The sequence below is a fragment of the Netta rufina genome, assembly GCF_964035555.1.
Source record: "Netta rufina genome assembly, chromosome: 5".
Taxonomy (NCBI): domain Eukaryota; kingdom Metazoa; phylum Chordata; class Aves; order Anseriformes; family Anatidae; genus Netta; species Netta rufina.
In genome coordinates this window covers 57,743,192-57,762,678 of record NC_140128.1, presented here as the reverse complement: position 1 = coordinate 57,762,678, position 19,487 = coordinate 57,743,192, and the positions used below count along the sequence as shown (strand labels likewise).

Sequence of the window (19,487 nt, the reverse complement as noted above, 5' to 3'; positions counted from 1 at the left end):
CCCTCCGTAACGCCCGTAATTCTCAATGCAATGGTATTTGTCACGGTGAGCAAAAAGCAGAAGCTGTCCCCCCTCAGTGGCAGGCTGTCCGGTGATGTTGGCAGCGTGTCACACAACTTGGTGACTCGTGGCTTGTTCCTACCTGGAAAAGAAACAGAAAGAGGCGGACAGAATCATAGGGCAAGCGGCAGAGGCATTCCCATAAAGGCTTAGTGGTTTTGCCAGGACAATTAAATTTGCTTTACAAGGAATCCGGTAGGTTTAGAGGAAACTTGGAGATCTGTGAATGCCAAGAGCTTCTCATCCTTACAAGGAAAAGCTGTTAGCACTCTGCTTTGTGTTGTTACTTCCTGAGGTATCCCATCCTTATCAAATTCTTCAGTTCCCTCAATTCACTCTTCAGTGACAGCATTTTAGTTTGATAAAAGGGGAAATAATTGCACCCAACAAGCTGTCATTTTACTCTGTTCATGGAAGAGATGATAGAGGGAGGGAGCAGATACAACATTAGTTCATTAGTTAACAGTTACATCAAAGAAATTAGCTAGTCTTCTGGCTGATGTCTGAAAAAAAAAAAGTAAGATTAATTTGTTTGATCAGAGCACTTAAAAAAATGTAAAATCCTATTTGATAATATTATGCAATAACCAAGGCACACAGAGCATCTGGACCTTCATGCTCTGCTGGTAAGTGTGTCTGCCTGTTCAGAGGCACACAAATTTCCTGGCACTGGCATGAGCTTTTTGAGGATTAAGCCTTGGTTCCCCCAGCTGACATTCTCCGTAAAGGTCAGTTAGCCTTTCCCGTGTCCCCTGTCAAACTCACTGACACTGAGCCCCTTTCCTTTGCTAAAGATGATCCAAGCCTTGGAATATGCTCTTGACTAATGAGCTATTTTGGTTTCTGAACCAGCTGTTTCACTGGAGCAAGTCAATGTAGCTCTGATTTGAAGTAAAAGGAGCCAGCTTTGGCTTTGATGCCCTTAGCTGCTTCGCCAATGTATCTGTTTCAGCAAAGCCTCCTAGCAGACACACAGCTCGTATCCATCAGAGTGCTTCGAGGAGTAGGTCCCATTCCGGCTCCCTGCAAGAAGGGACGTAGAGCAGCAGAGGCTGCTTGGCTGAGGTATCTCATCAATATCTCCTTCATGTGAGGTCTCCCAAATGCTTCCCTTCTCTCCCTGCCTTCTGTGCCAGCCTCAGTGTCATGCTGTCCCCTGAGACCTTGCTTGGTAAATCCTGTGTCCTCCTCCCAGGCAGATCTTTCCTTCCTGCCATGCTAATGCTCCTGACAGCTCTGCAGCAGTCTCTGTCCCACCAGCTCACCACCATGACATCTGCATGGATGAGGCCTCTCCTTCAGTCCCCAAGCTGGTCAAACCCATGTTCTGCTTGTGTCTTGGATCAGGTCGCATTCATCTTTGATTCTTCCACTTTATCCTTGCTCTCCTTTGTGGTCAAAGAAATCTCTTTCTTGGTGTATATCTCTATGTAATAATCTAGGAGAGCCAAACAAATTATAAGGGGTTTTGAGTATCCATATCTCCCTTTTACAGCTAAAGAACTTGGGCCCAGCAATATCTGGTGTGTAGCCCAAGGCCATAAAGAAAGTCTGTGTCAGAACCTGCAATTATATCCAGTTTTCTGACTCTCATACCCTTCTCTTAGGCATTAGAGTACCTATAATGGCTCTCTTCTACACTGCTCCTTGCACATACTAATGAACGTTTTCTTATTCTATATTTAATGATTTCTTAAAAACATGCTTTCTCTTTACTAAAGCAATGGAGGCATATACTTCTGCTGACAATTAGCTTCTTCAGCTCATGGATCAGCAAAGTTAATTGCTGAATTGTCCTTAATTCCCGAAACCAGTGCTGAGACAAGTCCATTCACATAGCGTTTATCTACTGATGCATTGGAATTGTGAGCATAAAATCCAGACTTCTTACATCAGTTCAAACATACCAGACATTCTCTAGTTCAGTTTTGGGAAAAAGCTGTCATGTTGCTTATGGAGCAACAGTGAATTTTATACATATGACTTACACTCTGGTTTTAGCGTAGGAATATCTGAAGCATGTATCAGTGAGTCATTTGTTAAAGTATTGAATCCTGAAGCAAGGGAATCATTTTGCTGATTGTGTTTCTGTGCTTTCTAGTATGTGTCATGGAAAACATTGGCTATCATGCCAGACTTTGCCTCAGAGGAAGGTCATATTCCTTTAGCACCTCTTGATTAACACAATACTTGAAACTCCCTTCCCTACTTTTAATTAGTAAGCATGATTGAAACCTCTGTGGGTATTTCTAATAGCTGCAGGAATGCTGAGATAGGGAATATTTACCTGTTCTGGCCTGCTGGGGTGGAAGAACCCAGAAGAAGTCATTTGTTTACATTAAATTTCCAGTTCTGGTGAAATTTGCCCAAGAAGACTCCACAGCTGTAGGGTGCTATATCTGCTAACGTGCTGAGAAGTGCTGTAATGATCTTCCAGATCTTCAGAACTGGCTAATTTTTGTCACTTGAATCTTTCAGGCACCTCCTGTAGTACAGAAATAATGCAAAGCCTCATGCACCCTGGAGGAAATGTCGGCTAAGTGGGATTATGTGACAGTGAAGGGCCAAAATAGTAGAGCTGTGGGTGGTGGGAGCTCTGATGAGCCATGGTCCTATGGCAAACAACAGGCTGAAAGTATATATGAGCTACTCAGTGGAATTGTGTGGAGATGTCACCTCCCGAGCCTGGCTTTCTCTCTGAGATGTGGCAGGGCAGAGGTAGTCTGGTGCAGGAGGGCAGTCAGGCAGAAGGAAAGCAACCATGGAGCAGTACCATGGGTATGTCTGCTATGAGCCTGTCTGCAGAAGAGCTTGGCTGAGAAGATCTCACCCTCAAATCATGAGATGTGATGGATGGAACTGGGCAGATGAAGAATGAAAGAGCCATTGGGTGAGCTGGACCATGGCATCCCAGCCACGTCCTTTTGCTCAGCCTGAGGATGCTGCAGGGAGCAAGCAGTGTCCCATCATGTCAATAAAGGAAAGCAAGAGCTCTGTTGGTGTAGCAACTGTACAACTGAAGGCAGTTACATCAGCTCTGTCCCAACTACCTAGCAAGTCGTAGCAGAAACTCAGGATTTCAGCAATGCTGTTCAAGGTTCACAGGCTTTTCAAGAGGATTGTCAACACTGTCCAGTGCTGTTTGCTTAACAACTGAGTAAAAAATGGTGTGGAGGATACTACATTGGTAGGGTAGGATTTTATTTCATCTGTGTTGTGATTTCACAGCTCAAGCTCTTTGTGTGACTATTGGGCAATTTCCCCCATTATTCCTATAAGTTAATTGCAGGAATTTCTCTTTGAACAAACAAACAGACAAAAACAAAGCAGCACAACAACCATTTGGTTTTGTTATTCAAATGAAAAATTATATCGGGATGCATGCATTTATTGAATTAGAACATTTATTAGTTGCTCATTTATTCCTTTAACTCTGACAGGAAATTTTCTCTTTCTGATCTTTCCCAGCATGATTCTGTCTGGGAAAGCTGATAATATCTCACTTTTTAGCTGCTATTTCTCATCTTGCTTTTGGCAGACACGATGGTTGCAAATGAAAGGTGACCACGGAGGGAGTGGCTAAGAGGTCATTGCTGTATGGGCTGGTAATTATTAGTCACAATATATATTGGGAAAGGCTCTTCGTACTTCATAATTTTATATGTCACAAAAATAGTTTGTTTTTGCTCTGAGCCTGATAAATTGCTGTTTCAGCTGGATAATTGTTGCAGCTTGTTTGATTACAAAATCTTTGGTCATCTGGATAGTATTTCTGTAGCACGGGTGAGAAGTCATGGTAGTAGCTCCAAAGCTTTATTAGGAAGAAAGTTCTACTGTTGCTGTTTAGCGTGGGATAGGCTATGAAGAAGAAGACAGGATATGTTAGAAATGCCAACAGTATAACTGATTTCTTTTTTTTTTTTTTTTGACATTCTTTCTACTCATATCATAAAGAAAGCTCCTTTCATTAGGGGCTCTCTCTATATAAATTATCATGGGTGAAAAATGTATGGGAATGTCTTTCTTCTAATTTTCCCTTCCAAAGAAAATCATATATTAATTAAGCTTAACATTTTCTGAAATGCTGCATGCATATGGGTGTGGGATTGAGCATGCAAAGGGCACTCCGAAATGCTTCTCATGCTGCTATTAATAAAGAAACCTTACTGACAACATGCATTGACAACGTTGTTGTCTACTGTACTCGTTTAAAAAATAATAGTTTTGTGAATTTCTCAGCAATATGGTACAAACATAACTCATGCAAAGAACAGTGGTTCAAAAAGGGACTGAAAACCTCATTGTTTAGTGGAATACATAATCTGCTGACAGCTCTGTTCAATTTGGGCTTCAGACTGTAAACTCCTAGCTCAGGTTTTTTATAATCTTGGTGTGAGCTGACTGATTGAAGAACGGACAATGGAAGGGCAAGCCAAGGGCTCCAGATCTTACTGGCATATTGTTATATCACATTCTCAATTTCAATTTGCTGTACAAAATGCATGTTTATCCCATGAGCTTGGGAAGAAGAGCTCAGAATTGAGATTTTATTGGTGACAGTTGCTAGTGTGAATTGGTAGCACCTGGAAACTAGGAGATGTGCTAAGAGATGTGAAGAGATGTAGGCTAAGAGATGTGAACCAGTGATTCCTCCCAGGGTGGTGCTAGTTCCCAGAACTGCCCCTCAGGCAGACTCTGTGCCATAGCTGCCAATGCCCTTCTAAGAGGATGTGCTGAAAAATGCAGAAGCAAGAGATCACCCTTTGAATAAAGCAGAGATTGGCACTGCCATGGTTATGGTGTTCCCCCTCTGTACTACTGACTTTGACAGTTTTCTGAAGAAATGGCAAGAAATACTGCTTTGGGAACCATCCTGTCCTGATTCTGGAGGTGCAAAAAGTATTTCCTGCCTTTGGGTGAGAGCAGAGAAGAAAAGGTATAGCTAGCACTGCACTAGAATTTTTCTCAGAAACTATTTTTTTTGATCAAAAAAAAAAAAAAAAAAGATGCACTGTGATAAAAACTGAAGTTAAATGTCTCATTTTGAAAATTGTGGCAGGTTTTTTTTTTTTATATATATACTCTTTTGAAAGTTTCACATTTTAAAAAAGCGTATATATATATTTAACATAGGCTAACTGAAATTATTGGCAAGAAATAGTTTGATTTACTCCAAACATTTTTTATGGTGCCCTTTGCAAAATGTTAGGTCATCTAATTTATTCATCTAATTCAAACTGGGAAATCTGCCAAATTCTTGAAAATTCTCCAGAGACAGGAAAGGATTATACTGTGGCTTCTCTAAGCTCTAGTGTTGTCTTTATTTAGTCCACTCATAGCTTTAGACATTGGGCAACAACTACAAGTACTGACGGATGGTTTCTTTAGCCTTGGGTTAGCTCTGGCCTATTTGAGGGACTGGTAATCTCTCCTCAGAAAAGCAAGTAATGACACACAGCTCACTGAAAGCAGAATTCTTTGGGTTGTGAAAGACATCCATCAGGAGAGAGCTGCCCTCGTCCATAGGTCTTGCTATTTTATCTTGCTTGTCCAAGCTGCTTGCTATTTTATACCTTTTCCTGATTCTAGTGGGCTGTTTGAAGGAGGATGCCGTTCCTTGCCCTGTTCCCTTTCCCTCAGAGGCAGAGGCTTATGTGTGACAGCAGCAATGCTCTCTATTCTCTCTGCAAGTTTCTCTGTGAAGGGGTTCCCTAATGGCCAGAGGAGTTGTGACATTACCGTACATACATGTACTCCTTCCAATCTATGTTGAAACACACATTTCATGGTCTTAAAGGACAGTTGACTGGCATATTCTGCTTTTCTGCTAGCACAGCTATTTAGACTATGGCAGACTCCTGCCTATGAAATGCCAACACAGAGAGTGTGGATAATTAATACCACCTGGTGACCTCAGGATTTTTAACATCCAGCTCTAATGTAGCTAGCTAACCCCTGTTCAAGAGGTTGTTTCTTCTTACAATCCTATGTGTGACTTGTTAGGTATCATTTCTAAATCATGGAATCATTTTGGCTGGATAAGATCTCTAAAATCATCAAGTCCAACCATTAATGATCAACAGTATCTTAGGCACTTCACAGGCATAGTTTATAGCCTATTTTTTTTAACTGCATTGAATTTACTTCAACGCTAAGCAGATAGTCCACTACTGTGTAGCTGCTTTTCCAAATCTATTCTTCAAAATGAAAGGAAACTCATCTTATTTTTGATGTGCTTCTACAGTTTCTCACACACTGGTCTGAAGGTCTGGGCTGTAATTCCAAACTTAAAAAAAAAAAAAAAAAAAAAAGGAAACTATCAATAAGACACGTGGCTTGTGCCTACATTTGAATGTGTAAAACCATCTGGTGTAATATACCTGTTTGGTTTTGTTTGTTTGTTTGTTTGTTTTTTTTCCTTTTAAGTGAATATTAACATTGAGTGAAAGCCTCACTTTCAGTCTATATAGAAAATGTATTTGCACCAAAATAGCCCCTCATGAAGTATGCACACAGCAATGGCACTTACATGTATAACCAGGCATTTCCTCATTTCAGTTTGATTTCTAGGTATGCAGGCAGTTGCTTAAATAGGGAATTAGCTGACTGGAAGTGTTCTCTGATGGTGAGTGAGGATTTCATGAACATTTGAACAAACCAGATGCAGAATACCACAGCTGCAGATAAGCAGAGTTGTATTTTTCACAGGAATATTATTCTGCACTTGCAACCTGAGGTGATGGAGGCCTTCAGTTATTCAGTGCAGAATATAACCAATGCTATCAACAGCAATGCTATGTCAACAGCATCCTGGCTTGTATCAGAAACAGCATGGTCAGCACGACTAGGGAAGTGATTGTCCCTCTGTACGTAGCTCTGGTGAGGCTGCACTTCGAACACTATGTTCAGTTTTGGGCTCTTCACTACAAGAAGGCATCAAGGTCCTGGAGTGTGTCCAAAGAAGGGCAACGAAGCTGGTGAAGGGCCCAGAGAACTAGTCTTATTAGGAGTGGCTGAAGGAGCTGGGGTTGTTTAGCCTGGAGAAAAGAAGACTCAGGGGAGACCTCATTGTACTTTACAATTACCTGAAAGGAAGTTCTTGCGAGGTGGGGATTGGGCTCTTCTCCCAAGCACAAAGTGATGAGGGGAAATGGCCTTAAGTTGTGCCAAGGGAGGTTTGCACTGGATATTAGGAGAAATTTCTTTACTGAAAGGGTTGTGAAGCATTGGAACAGGCTGCCCAGGGAAGTGGTTGAGTCACCATCCCTGGAGGTCTTCAGGAAATGTGTAGATGTAGAACTTAGTGGCATGGTTTAGTGGTAGATTCGTCAGTGCTAGGTTAAAGGCTGGACTAGATGATCTTGGAGGCCTCATCCAACCTGAACAATTCTGTGATTCTGTGCTTCCTTAAAAAGGGTTTCCTCTTAAGTGACTGCCTTGAACAGATTTTATTTTTTTCCAGACTGCTGCTGATCAGCATTGCAATTTTCTGGAGGAAGAGTTGCTCTTGTGAAGTGATCCTGACTGAGAGAAGCTGTAAAACAGGAGTATAAAATCCTGAATGGCATGAAGAAGGTAAGAAGGGAGCAATTATTCATCACTCATTATAGCCCAAGAACTAAACATTATCAACTGAAATGTTTAGTCCGTTTTTAAATTTTTTCACTTGCTAACCAACTAAGCTGTGATAAACCCTAAACCACCGGATGTTGTGGATGTTGAATGCATACACAGTTCAAAAACTGATTAAACAAGCAGATAAAAAGTCTCCTGCTGTGTATTAACCTTCGGCTGATGAAGTTCTGAAGCTGCAGATTGCTGGAAACTGTGAGGACATATGTGTTTGTTCCTTGCTTTATTTACATCCTTCCTAAAAGCATTCAGTTATTAGATGTACATCTTCAAGTAGTGTGTGTGCAGGAGGGATTTTAGGAATAGAATGGCTAGACAGCAGTATTGCACACAGCTTCCTACAATTAGCTGATGAGAGGCTCCCAAACTGGTGGTTGCTTTGGGACCTTTGTACTCAGTAACTTTCCATCTGCTGATTTCTCTGTGGATTTTCTAAGATGCAGCATTTGAGCTTTCTCCTCACATACTAAGAATTGTGCAAGGCACAGATCCTGGAACGGCAGCTGTGAGAGCCGTTTGGTCTCTCTGCCACTTACCTAGGAAATAAGGCTCAGTTGCAAAGTGCTGTCGCTGAACAGCGAAGACGTGATTGCACAGAGATAAATTCAAGTGTTTGCTAATCTGCTTTGCCACCTGATTTAACAGATGCCAAGAACTTTACTTCTCAGAATGTTTTTCCCAAAGCTTTTTTAATTTACCCTTTATTGATAAACGTCACAAAAACAATGTCAGGAAATAATTAGAAAAGACGCAGGAAAAAAAAAAAAAAAAAAAAAGGAAAACAGATGGAAAATCAGTCTAACCCGGGGAGCATTGCAGCTCCTCGACCATTTCATTTTCCTTGGGTGCCCCCTCGTGTCCATCACTAGTATAGCCAAATGCATTTGGCCTGGCACAGACAGAAAAAGAAGCATCCAGCTGCTATCACTATCCTTATAAGGTTAATCCATTTCGAAATCCTTTGTTCCCCCTCTATCTAGTTTCCATATGACTTCAGCTCCAAAGAATCTGTGTGCAAATTTGCAGGTTGAATGCATCATTTATTTTGGCTTATTTTGGACAGTCCAGAACCAAAGAAGGTTTCCTCTGTGTTTTGCCCCCACCCCTGTTGTGAGCACATCCCAAACTTATCGTGAGAGTTCAGCCAGACTCTTAGACCAGATTTTAAGGTGCATGATCACAGCTGAAATCCCAGTCTGCTGTGGATACTCACATACTCACAGCAGCTGATCAAGTCAAGGGATTAAACTCTGTGCCTTGAACTTTAACCAAAAATATTTCCCACGCACTTGGGTGCTCGTGGTTGGGAGGCTCAGTATGCAGAAGGTTCAGCAATGATGACAAGGCACAGAGTCTATGGGTTTTTTCTCATATGGTACGTAAGAATCTGCTTCAATTTAGTTTATTTATAGAAGAAGACTTGTTCCTTGTGAAAGTGCAGTGAGTGATGTGTCATCACCTTGCTCTAGCATAGTCCCCTCTGTGCTGTTCAGCATTAGCAGAGAGGAATTCCCTTGCACTCCCGCCTGTTTTTGTACAGCCCATTTGCATTCTTCCTACTGTTGCATGAGCAGTAGGAAAAAAAAATATTATATTTTTCAAGCAAGTGAGAATAGTTCCTTTCTTTAAAACCCAAACATAACCCCAGGGCGGGGGGGCTTGGGGTTATATTCGGGGTTCCTGCAGACACAGCAGGAAGGAAATCGGTCAGCCTGGGCTAACAGACATCCTGATCACCATTTTTTATTATTTAGAGTGAAAATAAGAGGTATGAAATATGAGGGTAGGTAAAATGGAAAGCAGGTTCTTTTCTCCTCTTGACCAAAAGGGGAAAATGGTGCAGATACTGGGGTTCTGTCAACACAAATTTTTAATCTGTCAGTTCTAACTCCAATTCCAGCTTGAGATGGTTTACTAATAGGTTATTATGCTATCCTAAGTGAACTGAGTAAATGGTCAAAAAGGGTTTAGTTAATACTCTTGCAAGCAGAAAGGACAAAGATCTTACAGTGGTAACGAATGACTTTTGTATAAGAAAGCTTTTCATGAGCAGGAGGCAAAGGACACATTTCCTTATTCAGTATCACATTAAATAACCTTTTTTTTTTTTTTTTTTTTTTGGCACATCAGCTGTATGTGATACTCTCACTGGGGCCCTCTGCTGGTCACATTCAAAACGAAAAACGAACACTCCAAACTTCTTTGGGACTCCCAGGAAAGACTGGTAACACTTAAACAGCCAAAACACCACTAATTTTGGAATGGGGATGCAAAATTTAATTCCTCATGGATCATAAATACATCAGCCTCTACTTAAGTGCGTTAAGAATAAACTTTTTTAGGAAAAAGTATTTCATAACTGTTTGCTGCAGGGTTTCTTGTGTTGGTGCTGATCTCTGTCATAGAACTGTATGATGAATGATCTGGTTTGGTAGTTGTCAATTAAAATGTTCTGATACTGCAGAGACTTTTCTGACTGAGAAAAAATATTCTTCTTTTTTTTTTTTTTTTTTTTTTTTTTTTTCATGGGGCTTTCTCCTCCTATAAATAACAAAAATATTTGTTCAGGAATTGCATCAGGAATATCATTTTCCTCTGACATTATCTACATGGTGTATAATTTTGTGAGATTTCTGCATTAATGGACTTGTGTATTTCTAATGCCAACAGCTCAAAGTATACAAAAATCCTGCTGTGGTATCTATTATGCTCAGTTTCGGTCCATGGAATGCCACACTAGTTCATGACATATGGGCTGCATGATAAAGCAGACAATAACCTTGGCTGAAAGTGTATTTGTTGGGTTCAGGAATGAATAACCAAAACAGTTACAAAGCACTAGACTTAAATGCTATGGTACCTTAGGCAAAACTCAAAGTACCTACCTGAAACCGATTCATTATGCCCCATAACATTTTTACCTATTTATTATCATAGAATGGTTGAACAGATTTGATTGATGCATAATTTTTGAAGAATAACAGAAGCGCTATTTTGAAATAAGAGTTTTGTAGCTCCAATTTTATCTTCAGGGGAACACAAATTGGCATACAGATGAGAAAATGAGGCCCACACTTTTCTCTGCCGCATATTTTTACACAACTTTTAGTAACTGATGGCGTATACACACCTTTTAATTATTATAGGCTTGATAGCATGTCAAGAATAACAGAGAGCAGTCAGGCATGGGAACGGGTTGCCCAGGGAGGTGGTGCAGTCACTGTCCCTGGAGTGTTGAAGGAAAGGTTGGACATGGTGCTTAGGGACATGGTTTAGTGGGTGGCATTGGTGGTAGGGTGATGGTTGGACCAGATGATCTTGAAGGTCTCTTCCAACCTTAACGACTCTAGATTGTATGATTCTATACCACTTGCTATCCAAAGTGCAAATTTCCTTGTTTAGTGATACTCTTTTCCCTTGAAATGAAACCACACGAATAGGAAAGACAAAGACTGGTAGAGAGGAAGCATTTTATTGTACAGAAACCACATCATGAACTGATTAACAACTTAAATAAGCTTAGATAAGAAGCCTACAATGAAATGAACGAAACCTGGGGAAACTTGAGTGAATTTTCATACAGCCTGCGACCTCTCACTTTCCCGCAGCTCAACACGAAAAGCTGACGGGCTGGCTTCACAGAACACTGAATACACTTGCGACACGCATTTATAACAGCCCTATCTGCGAGAATCCCCACAAACACCCGTGTGGTGACACCCCTGAGGCCCTCCAGGCACCGCCCCGCCGCCATTTCCTCACCCCCCCTCCCCGAGGGGCGCGGCCATGTCTCGCGAGAACCGGCGAGGGGGCGGCCGCCGCCGCGCTCCTCCCCGTGCCGGTACCGGCGAGCGAGGCCTGAGCGGGGCCGGGCCGGGCCGGGCCGGGCTGTGCCGGGCTGTGCCGGGCGGTGTCAGTAGGGGGGTGGCGGGGCTGAGGTGAGGGGGGTGCCGCGATGCCGGGCGGGCGGGTGTGCGCCGCTTGCGGCTGCTCGGAGATCGAGGTGGACTCGGCTCGCGGGGACGCGGTGTGCACGGGCTGCGGCTCGGTGCTGGAGGACAACATCATCGTCTCCGAGGTGCAGTTCGTGGAGAACAGCGGCGGCGGCTCCTCCGCCGTGGGGCAGTTCGTGTCGCTGGACGGTGAGCGGGGGGCGAGGAGGGGACGGGGGGGGGGGGGGGGTGGCAGTGGTGTGGGGGTGAGGGTGCTGTGGCTTTTGGGGGCAGCACGTGGAGAAAAGAGCTCTGCAAAGCATGGGGGGGGGAGATGTGGGAGAGGGGCTGTGTGGGGTGGGGGACAGGGCTATGGGGTGGGTGGGGAAAGGTGCTGTGAAAGGTGGGGAGATGCTTCGTGTGTGGCAGGGATAAGTGCATGAGGGGCTGGAGCTGTGTGTGGGGTGGGCTGGGTGTGCGAGGGAAGGTGTCCAGTGGAAGGGGTGGCTGTATGGGGAGCTGTGGAATAATTTGGGGTGGGAGGTGGGACAGTTAGGTGGCTGGTGGGCAGAGGGAGTGAATGGAGGCGTGGAGATGATGTGGAGGCAAAAAGAGGCTGGAAGCAATGGGTGAAGGGGCTCATTCTGTAAATGGGGGGGTTGGGGTGTAGCCCTGGAGGATAAGGATGTGTGCGTGGCACAGGGCTGCATGCAGAGGACAGGGTGGTTGGAAGAGGAGAGGAGGAAAATAGCTGTGGGGAATAGGTATAGGAAGAAAAAAAAAGCAAGAAACATTGGAAGGAGCCTTGTGGAGGAGCTTAGTAGGGAAAGAAGGGGCCTGAAGTGTTTTATGGTCTGCGGGGAAGAAAGAGTCGGTGTGGTGGAAAGGCCAGCACTGCATGGTGGAGTTTGGGGGTTTGTAGTGTAGGGTTCCTCTAGATGTCTGGTGCCATTGCCATCTTCCATCTCAGGGCGCTGGCATTACATTTCCTCATAAGCTCCTGACTAACTCACGTATCCTGCGCTTTTTCTTGTAGTGATGTGGGGACTCCATTTTTACGGACTTGTACTGCTTTTTACCTCCCACCCAAAATTATGCAGGACAGATGGCGTGCAAGCTAAAACTCATTTTGGGAGCCCTGAAAAAATATCAGGAGAGAAAGAGAGAACTGCACCGTCCTGAGGTTCTTTCCTCTTTGGGCTGAGCTGCACAGCAGTTTCTGAAGTTCCTTTAAGGGACGTTTTGTGCAAGTGCTGGGATGCTGTAATTGGCTTCTCTTTTTAATGGACAATGCAGTAATGAATTTTCAATAGGCAGTTCCTTGGTCTCGTGTAAATAGTTACCTATTACACATCACACTGAAGAATAACTCTAGCGCCTGTGAAGACATAAGCACTGTGAAGATAGGTGGGTGTGTAAAAGTGAAAAGCTAATTGGGGTGTGTATTGTGGCTTTATCTGGCTGGCACAAGGTGTGGTTTCAGGGGCTTCACTGCATGCTGATACTGTCATCTTCCAGCACTTACGTCCCCGTGTGCATTAATGTTTGCATTTTGGTGAAATTGTTTGTGAAAATAACAGAACATGACTTTGAAACCAGTGCTTCTTGTAGATTTGCAAAGTTAATGTGAGGAAGAGTGAGGAGCCCTATTTCACACAGTAAATGTTTTAAGGGAATTTGGGTATGATAATTTATATAGGTACAATTTGTTATGCTCCAAGACAAATGCTTCTGTTATGTCATGGATATTTTTTTCCTTGATTTTAAACTGAGGAATACAAGCTAATCTGAAAAGATGTATTTGAGCTGTAGTAACAGTGTCTTTGTGATGTATGCTTGTCTATTATGCTAGTATGACATTGATTTAAGTACTTGGGAATGGGGATGAAACTAGTTTCCTATATAAGGAAGACAGAATTCATCCTTCTCTGAGTGTTGTCCTGTCTGGGTAATTTGCAGTGGAATGTACATTTCTTTTAATGTGTTTGCTTAAAACAAGGTTTTCTGGTAAGCTGTAGCTTTCAGTGATTCTTCTGATTATATAAACAGGATTCAATCAAAGTTACCTGTTTTTAACTTATTTTCTCATCATCTCTGTAGGCTTTTTAGCGCTGTGGCTCTGAGGGATCCCCAGTATAAGAAATGCCTTGGGCTAAGTTTCCTTCGACTGCAGTCTGGTGTTTGTGGGCAGCCCCCCAGTGTGGAGTGTTGCAGTGTTAGAGGTGCCTGGGCTACCATTTTTGAGACCCTGACTTCTGATCAGTAGAGGTGGGCGACTCGGAGACCATCGCCTAGGTTTTGCCAGGTGTGAGGGCTGTCAGGTTCTGTGGTGCAGAGCTGGGATTCGAGTGGGTCTCTTTTGTCTGAGGAGTTTGGATTTCCTGGTTGTGCAACAAATCTTGTGAGATTCCCAAGCCCCTCCGGGCTCCATAGGAGCTCCCATTTGTGTGCTAATATATGTAGAATAGCTATAGATGCCTTTATTCATTATTTATTTTCATATTCATAAAAAAGAAGGAGGAAATGGAAAGCACTGAGATACTGTTATTGACTTCTCTTTGGTACATCTGGCAAAACCTTTTATTTTGCCAAGCTGCGTGTTAAAGATTCAGAAACTTGCATTTGTTTGCTGAAAGAGGGAAGAGTCCTGTGCTTCTCAGCATTAATGCAAAACGGCCTGTCTGCCTCCTGCCAAGTCCTTGACAGTAAGCCCAGCAACCGACACCTGGGAAATCCCTTCTTTTGTCCTGTAAGGGTTGGAGGAAGGTGTGAGATCAGTTACGTTTCCACAGGCAGTACTGAAATTTGGATGTCGGTGTGCCTAGCATAGGAAGCTGATGCCTCTCACAGAGGGTTGGTATTGCCAGTACTTTCCAACACCTGTGTGTGTGTCTGTTTCATTGTTCAGACAGTTTTAACAACTGAGCATGGGTGTGCTGAGAAAATGAGGGGATTTGAGTGAAAGATCTTGGTTCGCTACTAAAGGGAAGTTTTGAAAAAATGCAGGCTAGTTGGGCAAAGGGACAGAAATGGGCAAAAGGACAGAAACAGTGAAAGACAGAACAGGTGGATGTACAGGTAAATATGGGGGAAGAATGGTTTATGGCAAGGTGAAGTCATGCCTAGCAGATTTTTTTAGAGCTTTCTAAAAAAGTCAGTAAGTATGTAGACAAAGAAGATTGTTGGATTTGCAAAAGGAGGTCAGCGAGATCCTTCACCAGAAGCTAAAGAGTCTGAGCTGTCATGGATAAGAGAAAGTCGTTACAGAGAAACTACTTAAACACTACGTAATGTAGGGTATAACTAAATAGTAGTAATTCTCATGGGGGAGGTGGCAGTGAAGTTCCACAGACATTCGGGCTGTCTGATAATGTTGAAAACAAGTGAATGTTGTGTTAGTGAGACTTGCTGACAACACTAAATTATTTGGGATAGTAAAGACTGTACAATAGCCAGTTGCTAGGAGTAGTCTGGGTAGTAGGGTAGCACATGGGATTAAGAGTTGTGTGAGAGTGAGGATTGTTCCTTTCCTCCATGTGTGAAATGATGGAATTTGGACCAGTCATTGTAACTTTAGAAAGAGGTCCTTTAGGGTTTCAATGGGTAACTATAAAAATATTTAGCTCAATGTTCATTCAAGTTACAAAACAAATAAATAAAATACGGTATGGCTAAGGTAATGTTAGAAGTTTTCAGGAAAAGGCTATAACAGTGCAAGTCACTGTTCTGTATCCACAGCCCTGTCTGCAACTTAAATACTGCATGCATTTCTGGTCTGTTCCTCTGTTTTTCTCTCCATCTTCAAGAAAATGTCTAGTAGAGCTAGAAAAGAGGGAGGGAGATAAGGTGATCAAGAGGAGCGTTTCTCCTCTTGAGAAATGACTGAATACACTCAGCCTCTTCAGACTAAGAAAGAGGTGATTGAATGGGAACATGGTGGAGGTCTGAAATTGCGTACAATATCCTGGTTTCAATGAGCAATTGTTCAGTATCACATAATGCAAAAACGGGGGAGCACGAAGAAAGGTAGCAGGTAGCTTTTAAAGGTAGCAAGTAGGATGTTCAGAAGCATCACGAGTGGTGGTTGTTCTTTTATTTTTGTCTTTTCTTTTTTTCTCTCCCAGAAAAAAAACAAGCCAAGCCCCTATTTCATTAAATTGTGAGTCTTAAGTGGTGGGTGTTAAAAGTTCACACGGGTTCAGAAAGGACTGAACAAACAGGACAAAAATGTGGCGTGGCCATTAAGAATAAGATACAGTTTCTGGCTCAGGAAATCCATCTGCCTTAGATCTCTAGAATCAGGGCGATTGCAGGAGTGCTGTATCATGAAAAGGCAACATGACGAGCTTTGCTCTTATGCTTTGTGCTTGTAGGTATGTTTGTTAATGGCCATTACCTTTCAGAGGCAGGATACTGGACTAAGACCTTTGGTCTGACTTGGTGCAGCAGTGCTGAGTCTACAGAGGAAGGTTGTCTTTTTTTTTTTTTTTTTTTTTTTTTTCTGAGCTCTACCCAGATGCTTTTGAGGGTTTTGACTGTCCTGTTAAAACTGGTCTAAGAATCTGAGGGCAATAGTTTTTCATTATAAACATCAGGTGTCCCTCAGTATCAATACTGTTTTCTTTCAGCTTTTGTTTGGGGAAGTGATAACAAAAATTCTCTGATGTTGACAGTTATCGGTATGTTATCTCTTGAAAGCGTTTCACAAAAAGATCAGAATACTTAGTTAGAAGTTGATAGTAGAAATATTTATGACTATGAGAGAGTCTTATTATTAGGTGTCCAGATATCCAGACTGCAAGACAAAAGCTTATTTAGAGTGAGGTTTATCAAGTTCCGTATGCCATCCTTTGTAATTGGGATCATGAATTTTTCCCTGATGGTAGTTGGGGGTGTTTAAAATGAGGTATTGTACATTTATAGATACACAGAGGGTGCTAGGCCATGTCAGTCCTGGTGAGACACCCTTTGGAGATGGGCATGACCTGCCTGTCTCATCAAGACACCAATGCTCTTCATGGCCATGATCTTGATGGAAGAGGAAAATGTGGTTGCAAGTTAGCCTAATCCCACAATTCTTATTACTGCTGCCCAACAGGGAGTGGTGAGTCTTGTCTTGTGAAGCACCCACCCCTTGGTGGGTGGTGGGCTGGTAAGTCCCTTCAGTGTGAAGGATGCCATCTTCATGCCCTATGAGGGGGCTGGTGTGTATCTGTCCATTCTCTGGTGGGAAAGTCCTCCAAGCATGAGCTAGTGAAAGCTTTGGTAAGCCCCATGCTGTTCCAGTTAATTGCACTTCTAAATTCTGTTGCAAGTGGTCACAACCAGGTAAGAACCTAGCCTCAACACTTGATCCTGGCCATGTTATTCTCTCGATGCTTGTGAAGACCATGCAGAAGAGCGTCATTCCTGAACTTTATTAAACTGATTCAAAAGTCTGCAAGTAATAGTGGAAGAGAGTTGACATGTACATGTGAGCTCCAAGGAACTGTTATCTGCACAAGCTATGTTTGAAATATGTGCTTTTCATACAAGAATCTAGTTTTGAAGAATAACAGTTCAGTTTATAATTGATAGCAAGTTCAGACTCTCACAAAATCATCCAAAGAGGTTGCTGTTTGTGTCTTTGCGCCAAATTTGCAAAGTGATTGAATTAAAATTCCTCATTTTCCTAATTGAAATAAATACAATCTGTTTTTTTCATTGTACCCAAGTTCTTAACAGACTCCTATCAGTTATAACGTTTGAATGCACCTTGACACTGAAGTACAGTGATGCAGGGTCTGGGGATGAGCTACATTTCCACCTCCTCATTATCCTGTAATTGTACACTTGAAAAAGGAGCTCTGCTGAGCCCTCCTCAGCATAGATTTTACAGTCACTGCTGTTGTAGAAAGGCAAATTTAGTTGTATGCCGCATCTGAAAGCAGCATATCCTCTGATCACTCCTGTTCTGTGTCTGTACAGGAGTACCCAGTCTTGTGGTACTTGTTGGGAGAAACGGCTTTCACAAGTATTTTCCCTGAGGCTGACAGGAAAAATAAGTACGAAAGCGAAGATAGTGTGGAGAGGAAAGCTCAACGTGGAGCAGACTTTGATAGTCCAGATCTCTTCAGATTTTCTCTAAAGAAGCTGAGAAAATGGAAGTCTAAGGCTTCAATCTGACACTAATCAAAGGAGAAGAAAACAGCTCCGTGCTGATGCTCAAGCAGTGCAGCAGCGAGCTGGAAGACATAACTGAAACAAATCAGCGTTGGAAGATAGCAGTGCAAGGCACACTGAGCTTGTGATCCTGAAAGGCACTGTGCTTGAGGAAGCTGAGCTTTAAGTTTCAGAAATGGTCCTTAAACACGTGGTAATTAATTGAGAGAAATAGCATCTGATAAGCTTCATAGGAGTAACCTGCACGGAGATGCCTGATGCCCTGGGCTGGGGCTGCCCCCAGCCTCCTACAAAGTTTGTGGTCGTATCTGTAGTAAAAAATTGAATTAGAATTATTTTTGCATAAGCTTTTGACTAGCTCTTACTCAGCATTGTCTTCCCTAACCAGCTGCGTAGCTTTACAAAATGTAGAGAAACTTCATAGAGACCTCTGCCTCAGTTTGTATTAAATTAAAGGTCTTGTCTTTGCTTTACCTTGGTCATTTAATGTTAGATGCAGTCAAGAAGGTTAGTGTGGAGTTAAGTGAAAAGGGGACTTCGTTGCTCAGATATTGGTGACTGCTATAAAAAAAGTCCCTGGTATGTAGTGGAGATAGTGGTGTTTCTGATTTTTTTTTATGCTGCCTGTCTCTTTTCAAGTTGGCTAGTTCATAGCAGCATGAAAGGAAATCGTACGTCCATTTAGACACAGTCATTCTGGTGACAAAACTGTGGAATGGAGAAGACAAGTTAGTGGAACTAGGGTCGTTTCCCAACTCCATATAAGACCTACAGGATATTTTATCATCAAATGCATGTTGTGGAAAGCCTCGATAGGAGGGTTATGGAATGATTGTGGGCTGGTCACCAAAATAGGATTCTTGCCCCAGAGGACTTAACTTGTATTTGGGATCTGAGATGTGTGTACATCACCAGCATCTCCATGTGAGGTTGAACAGCATGACTGTCCTGAAATAGGTTTATTTGCAATTTCTATTGGGTTTGGTGACTTATGATCAAAAATGTGATCAACTAAATTACAACTGTGTACCTTTCTCTGAATGCCAGCTTGACATTTGTTGTTTGAGATGTACAATAATGGTGCGAATTAAAATCTTGTTCTTATGCAGTAACTAAACCAGGAGGGTTTAGGAGGGTCACAACTGTATAGGCATGGTCATAGAAATGGGAGGTTGCAAGGGGCACTGACAACATTAGTCCAAGTTCGGCACTGAATCAGGATCAAGTAAAGCTCATGGCTCTTGTGCAGCATACATATGTAAGATTCTCCATCTGCAAATGTACATAAGACTGCAAAATACCAAACTGAGGCTGATAGGATGAATGTCACTTGTAGGAAGTTATCTGCTTGCTTTTGCTCATAAGGTGAAACGCAAATTGTGAACCAGTGGCCCTGAACGCACCAGCAAGCATTTGTTAAAACTTCTAGAATAGGAGGTTCCACAACTTTAAGTAGTCTGTTTCAAGTATTAGAATATCAAGAGAAAGTTCTGCTAATCCAAATCTTTGCTTGCAAGTATATTATAAGCAACTTACTGCAGTGACCCATTCGTGGTGTCATAAATGCTGAATGTGTGTTCTCACTCTGGAGCGTCCCTTGGCAAATTTAACTTAGGCTACCCTTTTGTAAAGCTATGGTATGCTCAATTTTTCAGCTGTGCATGTGGAAGCTTAGTGTAGAGTTTTGTATTTACTACTTTA

At 42.5% G+C, this 19,487-nt stretch overlaps 1 protein-coding gene across 1 annotated transcript in view; it reads left to right on the top strand.

Moving 5' to 3' along the window:
* Window positions 1-11,647: 11,647 nt before the first annotated feature.
* The window catches only part of BRF1 (BRF1 general transcription factor IIIB subunit), a gene marked incomplete at its 5' end in the record, with an annotated part of 167,324 nt that continues 159,484 nt past the window's right edge, over window positions 11,648-19,487 (top strand). The window contains one exon of the mRNA XM_084286979.1: window positions 11,648-11,834. Coding sequence (XP_084143105.1) covers window positions 11,648-11,834 — 187 coding nt within the window. The remainder of the gene's footprint in view (window positions 11,835-19,487) is intronic.